Source organism: Tinamus guttatus, unplaced genomic scaffold, assembly GCF_059628265.1.
Source record: "Tinamus guttatus ecotype Peru unplaced genomic scaffold, ASM5962826v1 Tinamus_guttatus_pri_ptg000010l, whole genome shotgun sequence".
Classification (NCBI taxonomy): domain Eukaryota; kingdom Metazoa; phylum Chordata; class Aves; order Tinamiformes; family Tinamidae; genus Tinamus; species Tinamus guttatus.
Genome location: NW_028288544.1, coordinates 4,709,544 through 4,726,214, shown reverse-complemented (window position 1 = coordinate 4,726,214; position 16,671 = coordinate 4,709,544). Strand labels below are relative to the sequence as shown.

General features: G+C 44.6%; 1 protein-coding gene across 1 annotated transcript in view; it reads left to right on the top strand.

The window, feature by feature from the left end:
* Positions 1-16,671, top strand: part of CEP85L (centrosomal protein 85L) — an 89,181-nt gene that overhangs the window by 65,725 nt on the left and 6,785 nt on the right. The window contains exons 5-9 of the mRNA XM_088522254.1: positions 8,215-8,332; positions 10,482-10,658; positions 14,224-14,376; positions 14,653-14,807; positions 16,529-16,646. Coding sequence (XP_088378380.1) covers positions 8,215-8,332; positions 10,482-10,658; positions 14,224-14,376; positions 14,653-14,807; positions 16,529-16,646 — 721 coding nt within the window. The remainder of the gene's footprint in view (positions 1-8,214; positions 8,333-10,481; positions 10,659-14,223; positions 14,377-14,652; positions 14,808-16,528; positions 16,647-16,671) is intronic.

Genomic DNA, 16,671 nt, shown 5'->3' with positions numbered 1-16,671 from the left:
CTTATATACAATCTGTTTCATTGGTCTGTGTCATCTCAGCCTTCCTGATCATCACAGAATGGAAAAACTTGGTCTTTGCTAAATTGAAAGAGGATCAGATAAGAACGTGCTAGTTCAAAATGCATGTGCCGGGGTTTATAGATAGCTTTGGAGACGTGACCTGGAATCCTCAGTCCTACTCGTAGGCAGCTGGTGAATAAAAAGTCCCAGGTTATGAATAACGCAGAGCTCTAACGCCCTGCCGCAGAGCAGGGAATCGCTGGGGTTTCCGCGCTTCACGGCTGCGGTGGCGGGAGACCGGGACCCCATCCCGCTCCCCCGCAGAGGTGGGGGCTTCCCAGAGGGATGAGCGGCTGGAGCAGAAGCATCCTCAGCTCTTGCAGAGAGCTCCTCTGTCAGAGCCCCGTGATCGACTGCTTCAGGGCTGCCCCAGTCAGAGTGGTTTCTCCAGTCTCATGCGGTGGCCACTGAAACTTGCGCTCACATTATTCTTTGCACGTGGAAAACGTGTTTGCAGCCAAAGGTGAAGTTGTGTTTGACGCAAGCAACAGCTTGCAACCTAATTTCCTGCTGACGTTACTTGATACTGCCTGTGCGCAGGAAGAAGAGCTGTTTCCTGATACCCAGTGGCACCCAGGAAAACTTTGTTTCCTTTTTGTCTGCAAGGCATACCTTTATGTGCCTTAACGATAAGGAATACAGTTTTCTTTGGGGTTCTTGCAGAAGTCAGTTGAGGTGATTCCTTTTTATTTGACTGAAAAGACAGAACACATTTGAGAAACTCTTAAAGTGAATAAGGGCCAATTAGTGATCTTACATTCATTTGCTTAAGTAGACGCTCTCCACCTTAGCATTAAACACATTGTAAATTGCAGTAATGCAATTTAACCATACACTACTGAAAAGGCTTTTTTGTGAATAGAGAGCCCCCATTTTGGCAAAATAGTTGCGTTCAAAGTAATGATTTGAAAAAGAAATAAAATGTATCTTGAATGGATTACTTGTGAGGTTTTAAATTAGCATTTAAATTAGCATCACAAAGTGATGTTGCGTATTTAGAAGGATTCCTGCAACAGATTTTCTGTCATGATATTTTTAAAAAGAGGGCATGGTCTTCTACAACAAATAAAAAATATTGTTGGTCCTACTCATGGAGAAAATAAAATATAGTTGCTCTCTAAAGCAAGGAATAGAGCACTGTTATAAAGCCCTAGTGTTGTACTACATTCGTATTATATTTCTCATTATGGTTGATAATCATATTATTTAAACATGAGTGATATTTTTCTTCAGGGCACTAAACAAAAGCTTCATGTTGTCCAGGGTTTACAGCTAGGTCGTTGGGGTCACAAGCTGTGACCCTGGGGGTTCAGGTGGGGTTGGGGAGTAAACATAGGTCCTTTGGCTTCTCGTCTTTGTCGACTTGAGCTTCTTTAAGTGATTTTTTTCAGAATATGCCTTATCTTGGAAATAGTGGCCTAAGATGAATATATAAAAGCCTAACATTGGTAAGGTTTGGTTAGTTATCATTCAAGGAGATGTTATTTAAATTCCATGCTTGAGGAAGAAGAGGAGCAGTTCTTCTGTTGGGTAAGGTTCTGGTAATAGATATTTTGCTGAAGTATCCCTTCATGTGGAAATACCCCTTCTAACAGAGGTTTAAAAACTTCAGTTTCTTGAAATCATGTGTGACATTGAATTTACAGATGAGTTAGTGGAGGTTGCCAGCAGCCTGAATAAAATCTGGAGGGGCAAGAAACTTGGGAGAGTTGGGAAATGGGAGGAGCAGAGTAGCCTGCTGCTTGTGGCTGTCCAAGGAGGGTGCTCCAGGCCCTGCTGTCTGCTGCTGACAGGTACAAGGAACAGCAGAATGAAAAGGAATATACTGGAAACACCGTTATCTTGCTCTTGTCACCAGCTGTAGCTTCAGCTGTAAGGTCATTATCAAGTGTTTTTAGGCTGAAACACCCTCTCCTATTGCTGCGTGTGGCACCAGGGCTCCTGTTGTCCGGGAGGTGGAAGGGATTAATGTCCCTTTGCAGCACACAGGTTGTCCTGCACAGCCATCCCGAAGGCTGCTCATCCACAGCCCAGCACACGCAGCACCCAACAGTCTCCTAGAGCTCTTCTACCTTATTTATCTATTAATTTAATTTTAAAGATGGTGGGGGGGAGGTGGAGGGAAAGGAAAACAGAAACCTGCTGCCTGCCTCCTTTCTTTTCCACACTGATTAAAAATGCAACAAAAGTCCAGCCCTTTCGGATCAGATCACTAAACTTCCTTGCTTCACATCTGCTGTCTGCCAGTTAGAATAGCTGCAAGCCACTTTCAGGGCCGTGTTAAAAAGACACAGGGAATAGTATTTGGTCGACATACTTGGGTAGCTTTTAGTGTCCCTGGACACTGAAAGCCATGAATAGAATAAAGCAAAACAAACAAAAAATTTTATATTTTATTTGTAAGATACAATTAATAGCTTTGTTTTTATTGCATATGCTCTGTTGAGCATCAGATTTGTTAATAGATTGGTTAAAAATTATAGGACTTGTATAATTGCATGTTTCAAGCACAGATGACACAGCGGCTTAAATGGGTGGGTGTAAGAGCGGTTTTGTTTTACTGTATGAAGCTGCTCTCGGGATCCCTGCCAAATTAACTGGCAAAGGATTGCAGACTGTTTATAAGTTTGTACTTAAAAAATGGGCTTCTGACCCTGTTCTTACAGAGGGCAGACGTGGTGCGATGTGGCGAGGCCTGCATGTGCGTGTACCCGAACACAGCTACCTAACGCAGCCGCCTTCCGAGAGCTGTGCCGTGGGGTTTGGCTCTACACGGGGTTTGTTGGTGCAGGCTGAGAATCAGGATTTAAGGATTTGGCTGTAAGAGGAACCTGCAGCTGTAAAACTCATTACTAGAATGTCAGACACCCACTAGACAAAATAATTGGATTATTTCATTGCCTTACTGGCTGAGGAGTTTAGTATGTAACACTACATTGTATTTAGCACCAGAGGGAGCCAGCAGTGTTTGTATTGGTTTAGTAAATTCTAGTGCTACACTTGCAATTCTTGGTGTCACTCCTCTGTTCGGGACACTAGCAATACTGAAATTACAGCGTTTGGTAGGACTGGGAATGTCTCTGAGACTGGCTGACCGCTGTAGCTGTCTCCAGTGGGGTCCTGGCACTGCCTGTTTGGCAAGGTTTGCACGTAGCGGGTATGTGAATAAATGCCAAATATCTGAACAGATGACATAAGCTGCTGGGAATAACACAGGGTTCTCTTCCAGACAGCGTAGGGGCACTCAAACTGCTTTTTAAGGAAAGGTAGATATAAAAGTTTATGGTTTTAGTCAATAGCATTTATTCCTCAGGGCATAATAATTTTTAAATTCTTAAAACAGTTTCTAAATCACTAACTCTGCATAGAGGAGTTTTTCTTGGATGTTTTCATTTGGACAGTTAAATTAATTTTCTTTGCCTTTTATCAATTTGCCCTGTCTTGATTTGGTGGTATCAAACTGCATGTATTTTGATAATCTTCATGCTGCTGCTAATGCAAAGCTGCAATTCTCTTGGTTTTGGGGATGCTCTGTTAAAATCTTCAGCATTAGTGTATCCGGTTGAATGAGGTAGAAGTCATATTAAAAGCTTCATGCCGCCTAGGATATGAATGAATACGTATAAAAATGGTCCTGTGCAGGCAGTAAGGCTCTGAGGAACCCTCTCTGAGTATCTTGCTGTGCAAAATATTGTTTGCTCACAGTAATGGCTTGAGAAGCATACAATTCTCTTTTTCTTCACATTGCTAATTTGTGATTGAGGTATTTATGTCTCGAGCTGGTTAACTTTAAGGATGGTTCTGCTGTATAGTAATTACTTCAGCAGTTTTAAATGTTCAGCTTTTCATAGATGAATACTACTGATGTCAATGAAGTTGTTAACAGTCCTTCGTTAGATTTTTGCATAAGAGCTTAAGCCTTGTCTGTAATGGAGGAAAGTAGGGCTAGAAAGGACCTATCTAATATATCTGCCAGGCCAAAGGGAAGATAAACTAGAGCTGTCTCGTTCCTCAGATGTGCTTATGTGACCTGTTCGTAAAAGCCTTCAATACCAGATGTTCTACCATCTCTTTAGGTTGGGTGGCTTGGTGACTTATTAGTTTAAACATAAGAAAACTTTTCCTAATATGTCTCAGTCCTTCCCCTAGGTCATATTTTCTAGACCTCTGGTAGCTTTTGCTCTTTTCTGGACTGTCTCCAAGCGATTTCCATCTTTCCTGAAGTGTCCAAACAGGGCAGCCGAGGCCTCCCTTGCGCTGCGCGTCGGCGCATCGTACAGGCCACCTTCTGCCATGGGTGCTTTGCTCGCAGCACGGCGTTGTTGACCCACCTTTGGTTGTGGCCAGCTGTAACCCCAGGTCTTTTCCTCCAGAGCTGCTGCTGTTGGGCTGCTTTCTATTTGGTAGGTTTCTTTGTTTTTCGTTTTATTTTGGAAAGCTCTTGTTTTGGACACAGATGAAAATGGTGAGGGAAATGCAAGCTTGTTCCATGATTGCGCATGTTGCAATACCCCTGCAGAGCACAGTCCTTTCTGAGCAGGCACCTGTGCCTGTACCCACTCTTTCCTCACACCCTACTTGACTAAACAGCACAAAACCTTTGGTAAAGTACGGTGCAGGTGTTGGCTGTGCTGCTGACTGGCCTCCCTGCGCTTCCCCACTTCTTGTCGAGATGACCTTCTCCTGCGACTGCTAGGAAGGAAACACTTGCTTTGAACTGCAGAGCTTTAAAGTGCCTGCAAAAATAACCCCCAAAATAAAAACAAAACAAAACCCACCCAGACTTCCTGCGTGAGAAGGTCATTTTCAGTCCCGAGCTTCAGTAATGTTGTCATGCCTTGGCCTTTTTATCTTCTGAGCTATGGAAAATGTATTTGCATTGTTTTGAGGACTAATCTCTCTCCCTATCAGTACTCTGCACGTTTGGATATGTCTCCCAAGAGATTATGCCTTTAAAACAAAAGGATATGAAAATTAGTATCTAGCTTCTTAAGCAACTGAACAAAGCAGGGTGCTTCTAATTGTGGTGTGGACTAAGAGACATTAGTACTTTAGAAAGACCTGTGTTATACTTCACATCCTAATCCTGAGGAAATCTGTTCAAGCATTTTCACCTAAAGCAGCAACTTCTCCGTGACTCGTGGTCTTTGAAGGTGAGACAATTGTTGTTTGATTTATTATCATGTTAGAAACCTATGTTTTCTGGTGGAAAAAGCTGTCTTCTGAAGTCCTTGACGTCTTCAAAGCCATGGGAGCTCTCTCTTGACCACTAGCGTAGGCCTTTAGAAACTTAAATCAGGGTAAATTTTAAAGTTAGAGGGAGGAAGGGCTTCTCTGACAAGTGCGGATTTTGAAGAAATCTCTTCCATATTGGCACAGTAGGCCAATAGCTCTTGTTTTGGCACCGATGTGGAGTTGCAGTGCTCATTCACAGGGTGGGGAAAAAGTGGGAATTTGTGAGTGGAATTACCTTTTGGGGAAGCAGATGTGGTGTTGGCACCAAATGCAGCTTTACCGGCGCCATGGGCCAGCCCTGCTGGAGGCTCCCGTGGAGGCACTGGAGACCTCGGGCCGGCAGCCGGGCGCCTTCAGGAGGTGCAGGGCTCGGAGGAGCCTGGAGGCCGACAGGAAGCTCCATCCTTGGAAATGAGCATGAAACGGGGGCTTGGAGCAGCCGTTGGGGGTGGTGGTGGCTGCCTCTGGAGCCACAGTGCGAGGGGGTCTAAACGCCGAGGGCTCTCTGGAAGGGCCGTGGCGGTGGCCTGGTGGCAGGAGGCCGCCCGCGGCCACGTGGCGGCGGCGCCCGGGCTTCTGCGCCCTGCTCCTACGGGCGGCCCCGGCCTGCGGATCGGGAGTCGCGGCGCGAGCAGAGCACTGACCTGCCTTAGTGCAGGGCAGCACTGACCTGCCTTAGTGCAGGGCAGCGCTGGGGACAGAGCACGCAGGGCACGGGCTGTCCAGAGCCTCACAGCGGGCTGTGTAAAGAGCACCTGTGTTTCCATGGTGCCTCTTTGTTACCCTGCTTGTAACCGCTAGTCCGTTCTCTTTCTTTCTTCTTTTTTTCTGGTTGCTGTGAGGTTAATCGTATTTTGAGAGAGGTGGTTATGTGCAGAAGCCATACAGGATCTACAGAAGCTTAAAATATTTGTCCTGTGTGTTTTGCTGGCGAAGTCCATGCAAGGAGGAGTGTGTTGCCCTTGGCAGAGCAGGGAGAAGGAAATAGCCATGCTCTGGGCTCCGCTTCCTCGCAGATTAATTTGTTTCGCTTTTTTCCTGCGGGGATTTGGTAGGGTAGGGGAAGGATTATGGAAGGAAATACGGTAACGTTGCTGGAAGTTCAGAAATGTTTCAAAATGTTTAGTTCAGGCTCTCCAACATCTTGCAATGTCTGCTGCGAAGGCGCTGGAAAGACGGGATCAGCCCCAAGGAGGGAGCTGTGTAGTCTGCTCAAGGGACGAGTGACACATGGCTGAGTAACTTTAAAACAGATGTGGCAAAGTTATTTTAACGGATATTGTATCTGTTAAATATTACCAAGTATTACAAATATTACCAGCCAGTAAGGAGATGATAAAACAAGAAACATGACTTTTGATCATAGACATTTCATACTAAATGACTTTGCAGCCTGTGACTAAACATGCAACAAAACTCATCAACACCTTACATTTTCTCATGCGATTGCACAAGGTCTTGTGCTCCTTATATACGAGCTATTACAAGGAAAGAGCATGTTCTTCATCCTCATCTCAACATCCACTTTTTCTAAGATAAGTTGTAGCTTGTTGTTTGTAGAGCCATCGTACAATAAATCCCCTACTGAGGAGCGAGAACAACCACGAGTTTGGTTAAGATACTACAGAATTACATTCTGGTTTAGACTCTCATTAGTCTCAATTCTTTATTGATGTAAAGATACTCCCTTTAAATAGTTTTTTTCCCCTCTTAAAATTTGCAGCTGGCACCTCTTCAACTAATTCATCTTTAGGGGAATCTTCTACTTCTTCATTTTTCTTCTGCTTCATGTTTATTGCTTGTCTCATGATAAAATTTTGAAGGTGCTCATTGTAAGAACAGCTCCCCACACAAATACTGATCTTGCTCTTTACCTTCAGAGGGTTTGCCTTTCTGCTCTGTGCACAGGCAGGTGTTTTGTTGAAGTTAGCCTGTGTTTACTGTTTACCACCTCTTTGGTTATGGGGTTTAGTAATTTCAGTTCAGCATCACTATTTCCAGAAAAGCGAATCGTATTGCATGTTTAGAGATGGTTTGAGAAGCAATTTCATGCTTGCACGCAAATATCTCCTAGTATAAAAAACGAAAGTAAAAAAAAAAAAACCACTGAAGAAGTGAAATTAAAGGACTAAATTTTAAATTAATTGGGAAAGTAGCTGTGTATGTGAGTGATTTCTCACAGTTCTGAGGCAAGTCATCTTGTTCAGTTGTTCAACTGAACTGCTCCGTTGCTGATGTGCCCTTTTCCCTTCGCACGGCCAACCTCCACATCCATATCTCTAGTGTGGCTGTGTCTGGACCTGCAACCTGCCTTGTGTTTGCCCTCTGGGCGTGCTAGTTCAAATGCAGCTGTGATTTAAATAGTGACAGAGTTATGCTTCTGCTGTGCGCTGCCCAAGCACTTGGTTTAAGAGGTTAATTTTGGTTTAGCATGCAGTGTGGCACTTAACTCCAGCAGTGGGAAACCGCTTACATACAGCAGTTGATTGAAAAGGTCATAAGAGGAGTAAGAAGAGCTTATGGGAAGGCCATGTTGTCTTTCTTATGCAGGGCCGCTTTTTGTCTTAGCTTCTTTTTGCTCTCCTTGATTTGTAAGTCAAAAGTCAGCTTTCATGAAGAGAAACAGTGCAGAGCAGAAGTCCAAAAAACGGCGTGTTTCGTTTGTGCTCCCAAGCATTTTCCTGCTTGCTCATTTTACAAAATCTCTCTCCCCCCAAAAAAGTTTTCAAATCATATTTTTACCCGATTTACTTCATATTCTGTCATATATATATAGTATTTGTTACTGCTTCATCTGACAGTGTGGGGGGGGAGAAAATAGGCTAACAGCATAGTTAAAACATTCCCAAGTATAAATCTTAAGACCTGTGTTATCTCAATTTGTTCCCTTCCCTTTCTTTTCAAATCTGCATATTACAGGCAAAAGCAGCAAATTAACAGTTTACATCAGAAGATAAGGGAGAATGAATTACGAGCTCAGCACGCAAGACTGAGCCATCTTGTGAACTGTGAAGAGCCCTACATGACTAACTTGCAGGTAAGGGGGATGTTTTCTGTTAGAGAAGTGTTCCTGTACCCGGGAGTTGGCATCTGAAAGTGCATTTGCTATTTTCTGCAGGCCAAAACACAAAGCTTTTAGAGTTTATTGGTGGGGGTGCAATTGTATGACTGTAGCTTGCATAGCGAAGAGTATCCTGTAAGTGCTGCAGATTGTTTATCCTATAGGTGAATACTTTATATTTGCAGAAGACCAAATCTGTACATAATATTAACATAAATTAACTTTGAAACAGAATAAAAATGGGGTAAGAGTGAGGGATTGTAGCAGTGTGCATATAGCCTGGGTATGCAAGGAGCTTTTGAGAGGAAGTATTTCAGGAAGGGAGTATTGGAAAACATTTGATAAACATCCTCAGAAGAGGAGAAAGAGTCACTACTCGAAAGAATGCTAGGGACATAGTATCCATAAAATGGGCAGAAGAGATGTGAAAACTCGGGTAGAGACTGGTGGAGTGCTTTTGCATAAGACACCCGAGTAGGTTATGGTTGAGTACTCCTAGGAAGCATCTTGATCTTGAAGGAAAGAGGTGGTATTTGGGGCATATCTGTCCCAGTTTCACTCTGGCTAGCACAAGTACCAGCAGATACACAGATACATAGCAGATAGCATAGGCTGTAGCCACCAGGTGCAGATCAGTGCGAGGACTGTTGGTGCTCTGGCCTTGTTGCAGCACACAAGGTCCACGTCAGCGCCCTTGTATGTCCTACACATACATGAAAGGATATGTAGAAAGTGAGCATTCATGAGAGATGTGCAAAGAAATGCCTCATCTGGCCCTCTTTTATTACCTTTTATTTTGTCACAAGTGCTGCACCAAAATGTCAACTAACATGCTTGTGTGTAGTGATGAACTAGATGGTCTCCAGGGGCTCCTTCCACCCTCAGCCATTCTGTGGTTTCGTAGCATTAATTTGGCCTCAGAAAGGCAGAGCTGTGCCCTAGTTCAGGCTCTGGTTGGTGTGTGTGGCAGGAGAGAAACTCAAGTGGTACCTCAGTATGAAGGTAAGTATTTAGGAATTTTCTCAGACCTATGGGAGCATGAATTTTGTCTTTTGCTGCTTCCAGAATTTCTTTTATACAATACTTATATTCAGGCTAGATTGAGATTTTGAAACAATGTTGCAGAAGTTGAAATTTTCGTGTGCATACCTTAATATTCCATAATACACTCTTAAGTAAAACAGGAGCTTCTTTTCATCACTCATAATTAAAAAAAATTAAAACGTTTATAATGGGTCTAAGTAGTTCTCCTTGATTGGTTTGCCTACTTAGCTTAACTTCCAAATGAAAATCGCTCTTAATGGTTTGTATCAGTAGATTGTGCTACTTAGGGGTATTGTATCCACGTTCCAACAAATGTTGTTAAATAAAAAGGACTGTCCATATAATTTCTTTACGAGACCAATTTATGTTTATTAAAAGAATATCAAAAGCCTGAAAGCCTGGCAGGCTCTGTCTCAGGTTCTTCTCATGCCACCTGCAGTGGATTTCTGTTTTTTTGCTTGTCTCTCTCTGGGCAGTGGAAGCAGAACAGTAGTATCTTGTTTCACGACCTAAAAGGCAGGAGCGTCTTGGTAGAAGCACAGAAGGAAGGAGCTTTACCAGGCTACTCCCTGCACCCTTCTGCATCCACCTCAGTGGCAGCTCTGAACTTTCACAAGGCTTCAACACCCTGCTTGAGAATGGTGTGCAAGACCAAGGGTCTCGTATTTTAATATATTCATAACCATTTTGCAGAGTGGTTTTGTTTTTAAGGGATGATAATGCAGTGGCAGTGATTTGTTTGGGGAACAGTTCTGCCTTGCTTGCCCTGCCACGTCCTTTTTAACCTCTTTGGAAGACAGCTCCCTGTCCGCATGAAGTCTGAGTGCGACCTGGCCCCAACGTGCCCTCATACGTGTTGTTAATGCAGAGGCATCCAGCTGCTTTTTTTCTCCAGATAATGAAGGCTCCGGAAAATCATGCTGTTGCCACGTGTTTTAGTGTTTGAAAATCAAACCCCACCCTTCCTGGCAGCAGTGGGAAAAAAAAAAAAAAAAAAAGTTTTCTGCTGTTTTACTCCAGTAAAAGCATTTTCGCATTTTCGTGGTATTTATTTCATTTGTTTATTCTTTTTTGTCATAAGCCACCACAGTATGAGAGTGCATCATTGCAGCCTCAGTTTTCGGAGAGGTCAGTGTCACATCTTGAAGAGCTTGAGCGGAAGATTGCAGCAGCTGAGAATAAGGAATTACAACTCAGTGAATTTCTTAAGCAAATTTCAAACAAATCTAGTGAGGAGAAAAAGAAGATGGAAGAGAAAGTAAGTGTCTTTCATGTTTCAAATTTCTTTTTGATGCAGTTACAGTAGCAGATATTTTGTTTGCCAGGAAGCAACTTGCTATATGTGGGTTGCTGACATATTTTTGAAAGATAGCTGAATTTTATCTGTGATAGAAAAATTAGTAGATACTGATAGTAGGTGTTGCAGCAGATAAATCTGAGTTGAAGTGAATGCATCTTTCAGTATCACACAAATGTGATACTGAAGAAATGATGTTTCAGACCTAATGCTGACAGTTTATCAGTTAAACTTGCTTTCAGAAAAAAGCTGCTGAATTCCAAGTCTAAAAAATCGTGTACTTAGAAATGTTTGTGAAAGGAAATAACATAGCATTAAAAAAAAGAAAGGTCTGAAAATGGAAGCTGTGTTTTTAGCATGGCAGATGCAGGCCTTGTGCTCTGAGTTGTGTCTAACAGCCCAAATGTGGCTGCTCCATTTTGTGAGATTATCTTGTAGCTTTTCTAGGATGTACAAAGTAGAATTTAGTCAGGGACAAGGGGAGGGTCTTACTTAGATGGCTCTGTACTGGAGCTGTCTTGGCAAGGGCCTTTGTTAGGAGCCGAAGCAAAACCCAGGGTAGGTTTGAGTGTCTTGACAGCCGTCCTGTCTAGCAGGTGAGAACATGCAGCTGAGCAGTGCTCCCTAAGGGCTAGGGAGACCTCATTGCTGCTGCCATCTCCTTCATCACCTTCCTGGTGGCGGCCAGTGACAGGATAAGGGGTAATGGATATTGAAACACAGGAAGCTCCATCTCCATGTGAGGAAGAACTTCTTTCCTGTGAGGGTGACAGAGCCCTGGAACAGGCTGCCTAGGGAGGTTGAGGAGTCTCCTTCTCTGGAGATCTCCAAAGCCCGCCTGGATGCCACCCTGTGCCACGTGCTCTAGGTGATCCTGCTGGAGCAAGGGGGTTGGACTAGATGGTCTCTAGAGGTCCCTGCCAACCTCAACCCCTCTGTGAGTCTGTGCTGACAGGGAGAGGGGCCCAAAGCCAGACGGGCGCAGTGGCCCTGGCTGATGCCAGGGGAGAAAAGCTGCTCTTTCTGCCCTGGGCAGGAGGGTGGTTTGCTGGTAGCTGCGCTAGGGTGATTCCCAGGTGCCTGCCTGCCCAGCTGAGGGGGATGAGGCTTTTCAGCCCCAAACCAGCTTTGGCCAGGAGGTGGGCAATGCTAGAAAGTTGAAGCAAGTCAGCAGTCAGGTGAGCTCTGCTCGCAAGAGCTTGCGGAAAAGAGCACATGCAAGTTGAGGTGGAGGTTGCTGATATAAATTTTTAATTCTCTGGCTGCCCCACTTTTGCCAGAAACGCTGTTGTTTCCTGTACTGCAGTTCTGAATACACAACACTTAAGTATAGTGTACAGACAATCACTTCTTGCCAATAAGGGGCAAGCTCTGGCTATTCCGGTGCAGGTGGGAGGAAAGAAAACATAAAAATATTTCTCTTTTACTGGCCATGAGTTTTCAATGGGGAGAGCCCCCTCATGTCAAAAACAGCTGGAGAAGGTTCACAGAAGGGCAACAAGACAAATATCCTTGAGAAAAGCACAGGAGGGGTGATTAAGCCTGGAGAAGAAACGACTTAAGGAGAGGGTGAGTGGAATGTGCAGGAGGGGAGGCGGCAGGGGAGGGTGGAGGCTGCCCCTGCATCTCTCCATGAACAGGAACAAGGGGCAGCACGTGAAGCTTGTAGGAGCCATACACTTAACCAGTTCCAGCTGATGCCAGTTCCTTGTGAAGGTCACAAACCTGTAAAACGTCTTTTCAAATGCTCCTGTGAATGCTAAGAATATAGGGGGCTGTAGGGGAAGAGTGAGCAAGTTCAGGGAAGTGCTTCTCATTCAAAGTATGCAGAGATCAGGCCTGTCTCAGGGCAGTGCCCAGGTTGAAAACACCAGGAGTCTGGAAAAATGACTCCTGTTCTTCCACCACTGTAAGTACCTGTCCATGGGCACTGCTGGAGACAAGATGCTTGCCTAGAGCAAGGCTGCAGACCAGTCCTCTGGCTCTTCCTTCTCCCTCTGCCATGGATAATCATGAAGGACTTTGGTAAGGGGCCACTGGTTGCCTCTCACAGAGTTCTCGCACATGATTTCTGTGGCCTTACCTTTAATATTTAATTGCCAGGAGGTGAGAACTTTCCTATTTTATTCTTGTCCTGACAAGGTCATCAGAGGTGTGTATGCACAGTGGGGGCATACACAACACCAAACACCAAAACCCAAAGCTTTCCTTCCTCTCAGTAGAGTGAGCAAGAATGAACGAACGAACAAACATTTTTAGTGTAGGTGTGAGAAGGGAGAGGACAGTCCCTCTCACCCTGCTCAGCCGTACACGGGAAACAGAGGGAAGGGCTTCAAGGAGCATCAGGATGAGACTCCCGGGAATTCTTCCGCTGCAGCACGTGGTCCATGTGCATCTGTTTATGTTGGTTTCTTAAGACTTTTGTCAGGAGGGCGAAGCAAATGCTCCTGAAGGATGTGCTGTGGTAGGAGATCGATGCTGAACTGTAACTGCCTCTGTGGATGAGGGGTTTAGTTGAGCTTTGCCTAATCAGAAAGATTTTAGAACTGCCTGAAAACTGTGTTTGGTTTCGAGGACCAACATACAAAGATACAAAGATTTCCAGTGTTTTGGCAGTCTGGAGTTTCCTGGCCTGTGTGGAAGGCTGTTTCTGAAAAACCTTTTCAAGTATTACCAATTCAAGCATTTCTGCAGCCTCCATCACTGCGCTCTGACATTGACAGTGTCAGGCTTTCGTTTCCCAGTGAGATGCACGTCTCCAGCAACCAAAATAAAAATACCTTTTGCATTTGCTCTAGTGACAAGTGTTTGTTATCTGTGAATTATTACATGCTGTTTGAAGAAACTAAAATACAGGTTTCCATTAAATCAGATTGTTATTGGAATATATTTCTTTTTTGCCTCCTTTCACCTTTCTTAGTCCTACTTAATAAAGCAAGGAACTGTTAAGGATGCAAATGTGTTTTGTGATCAGTTATCATAGGATCACAACATAAAACATCTCCTCTGCAAGCTAATGCACAGTTAGGATGCTTGTAGAAAAGCTGGTTCAAGAAAGCAGCTATTCCATTCTCCTGTCCTCTGATGTGATTGTCAGATAGAAGCAAGGTCGTGTTTTTGGCTGCAGTTCCTGTTGGGTGAAGCTCTTGGGGCTCCGTGTCTTTATGTTGTTGTTCAGGCCAGGGGAAGAGGTTGGACTAAAATATTTCCTGATCATTCATTGCATATGAACACCCACACTATTGAAAAATGACATGTATTTTGGGCATATTTTTGGTTCCCAAGGCACACGTGCTGCTCTCAGCAGAGGTGACAGAACTGTGTTTTGAGCCTGACCAAATGCAGATGTGTGATTTGGAGCTGTCAAGATAAAGCAGAATGAATCATTCCTGGGTTGTATTTTCTGCAGTAACCAACTTTTACATGCAGCTGTGAGCACAGTTGCTGTAGAGTGACCAGCCTCTGATTGCAAAGTAAGTTTATTTTCAATTGCAATCATAAAATAGATATTCTTCCTTTCTTTTAGCTTAAAACTAGAGACCGATATATTAATAGCTTAAAAAAGAAATGCCAGAAGGAGTCTGAACAAAACAAAGAAAAACAGAGGCGAATCGAAACCTTAGAAAAATACCTGGCTGACCTGCCAACGCTGGATGATATAGAAGGCCAGACTAAGCAGGTAAGGTGGAAAGAGTTGGGTTTACTTTTCAAAAATAAATGTAAGCCGTGCAGTGTCTGCTGCCAAGTGTTTTACTCTTTCAGTGTATATATTTTCTTTCTCATCTGTTGAGGAAGAGAAGTATCTGAATGTTTTAGAAAGCACTGTATAGGTGTACCAGGGATAAACATACACAGATAGATGAAGGGCCTAACGTTATGCAGAAGGCAACTGCAAAGCTGTGGCTTGTCCTTCTATTAATGTGACATGATGTCTGACTAATATGATCTGTGTTAGCTGCAAATTCTAGAAGAGAAGAACAAGCAACTCCAAGAAACGCTGACTGAGTTAGAAAAGAAGCTCGGAGAGGCCCGATCACAGTGCAGAGAGAGAGAACTGCAGCTGGTCTGTCAGAAGAAGAAAGAAAAAGAGCTGGTCACAACAGTGCAGAGGTAAGAACAGCTGCTTGAACTGTGCATTGAGGTGGAGGTACTTCCCCAGCTCATGGAAATACCCCGATTTTTTTTTTTTTTCAGTCTTAATCTATTATAGTGCTAATGATTTCTCATAGCATTAGATAACGTTACTGTGCAAAATGGCAGAGTAATGCAATAGAAAATCCAGCAAAGTGCCATTTGTATCAACTTGCAAGTAGTACCACAGAGAAAAGTTTGTGACCCTCAAAGTCTTTTTCTTTCAAGGATACGCTGCGACGGCATCATGGGCCACGGCCAGGAAGAGGGTGGAATAAACATGTGCAGTGAAGTAGCACTGCAGAGAAGTTGTCAGCATTGCTGTTTAGTAACTAATCCCATCATGAACTGTAGAAAAGCTCTCTGGATATCAGCTGAAGGGGAAACCAGGGAAGGGTCAAACATAAACTATGGGTCAAAGACAAATTCTTACCTTTTCACAGAGGCTGGGGGATGTTTACAGGGAGATGTAACTGCAGCTGGTGTGCTGTCATTGAGCTTGAATAATTACTAAAAAAAAAAAAGGAGGGGGAGGAGGGCGACAGATATCCATGAAAAGATTCCAGGTGAGATATAGAGACATTATTAGTACAGTATATGTTAAAGGAAGGGAATTACGTAAAGACTTCATTAAAAAAAATAGAGCGGGGAGGGAATCACTTTAATTTATGGGGCTATTGCAACAGTTCCGTGTCCCTCAGCTGCGTAAATGTGCATGCCATGGCAGTCTAAAAGTGTTTCCATGATGAAAGGCTGCCGGAGACACCTTGCCAGCCAAATCATTGGGAACATTGTTTCCATCTTACAAGTGAAAGGCCTTTTTTCTTCATGCCTCCATAATCTAGAGGGATCATTTTGTCTTTTCTGGAAGCCTGCAAATACTTCAAGTGGCCTCTGGTTTCTAAATCAGACAACAGGATTGGCACTAATGAATTTTATTTTCTTTTTGCGAGAAGGTGAGCGGGCAAAAGCTCTAGCTGCACCTAGGAGCTTCAGTGGAGCCGCAGAAGGTCTGGAGGTCGTGGCTGCCTATGGGGGCAGCTGCAGAAGGGGCTCCCTGCTCCCTTGTCGGCCAGATTGCACTAATGAGCTGCAGGGGGTGGTCGGCCCAACATAGTGACCAGCCCTGCTTTATACAAATTCACATCTTTTATCCAAATATTCCTCTGTTGTTCCGTGTTTTTTCTTCCCAAGCCCACCTTGTTCATTCCCTTTTTCCACCTTTGTTTTCTCCCTGAAACATCCCATAGTAAGTGTTGCGCAGCCCAAACTGCTCTTCCCCTGCATCTCCCAATGTGCCCCGTGGGCTGGGGCCGCACAGGGGCCTTGGGCGCCCCACAGTGCTGGGCTTCCTGCTGGCCTTGGAGGACTGAGGACAGGGCCTCTGTTCCCTGCCTGGTGCCTCCAGGGCCTCCCTGAGCTCTCGTGCACGTGCGGAGAGCGGCCTCGTCGGAGCCGAGCAGCTCCCGGGAGCAGCTGGGGCAGGGTGCCTGGGGCCTCGCTGCTCCCTTGAGCTCCCCTCCGGGAGCTGCACCGGGAGGGGATCGTGCATCGCTCGGCTGCTGCTGTTTGCTCCGTGCTGAGGCTGGGTTTTGCTCCGGGCCTTTCACAGCGCCGCCTGGGACTGCTGCTCTGTCACTAGGCCGCGCTGCCCGCGCGCCTCCTGCCACAGCCTCACTGCCTTCTGTCCTGCCCAACAGCTTGCAACAGAAAGTGGAGAAATGCCTGGAAGATGGTATTCGCCTGCCCATGCTGGACACAAAGCAGCTGCAGAATGAGAACGAGTGTCTCAAGGAAAAGAATGAGAAAGCCAGTAAGGTTAGTCTGCAAGTTGACCTTTGGT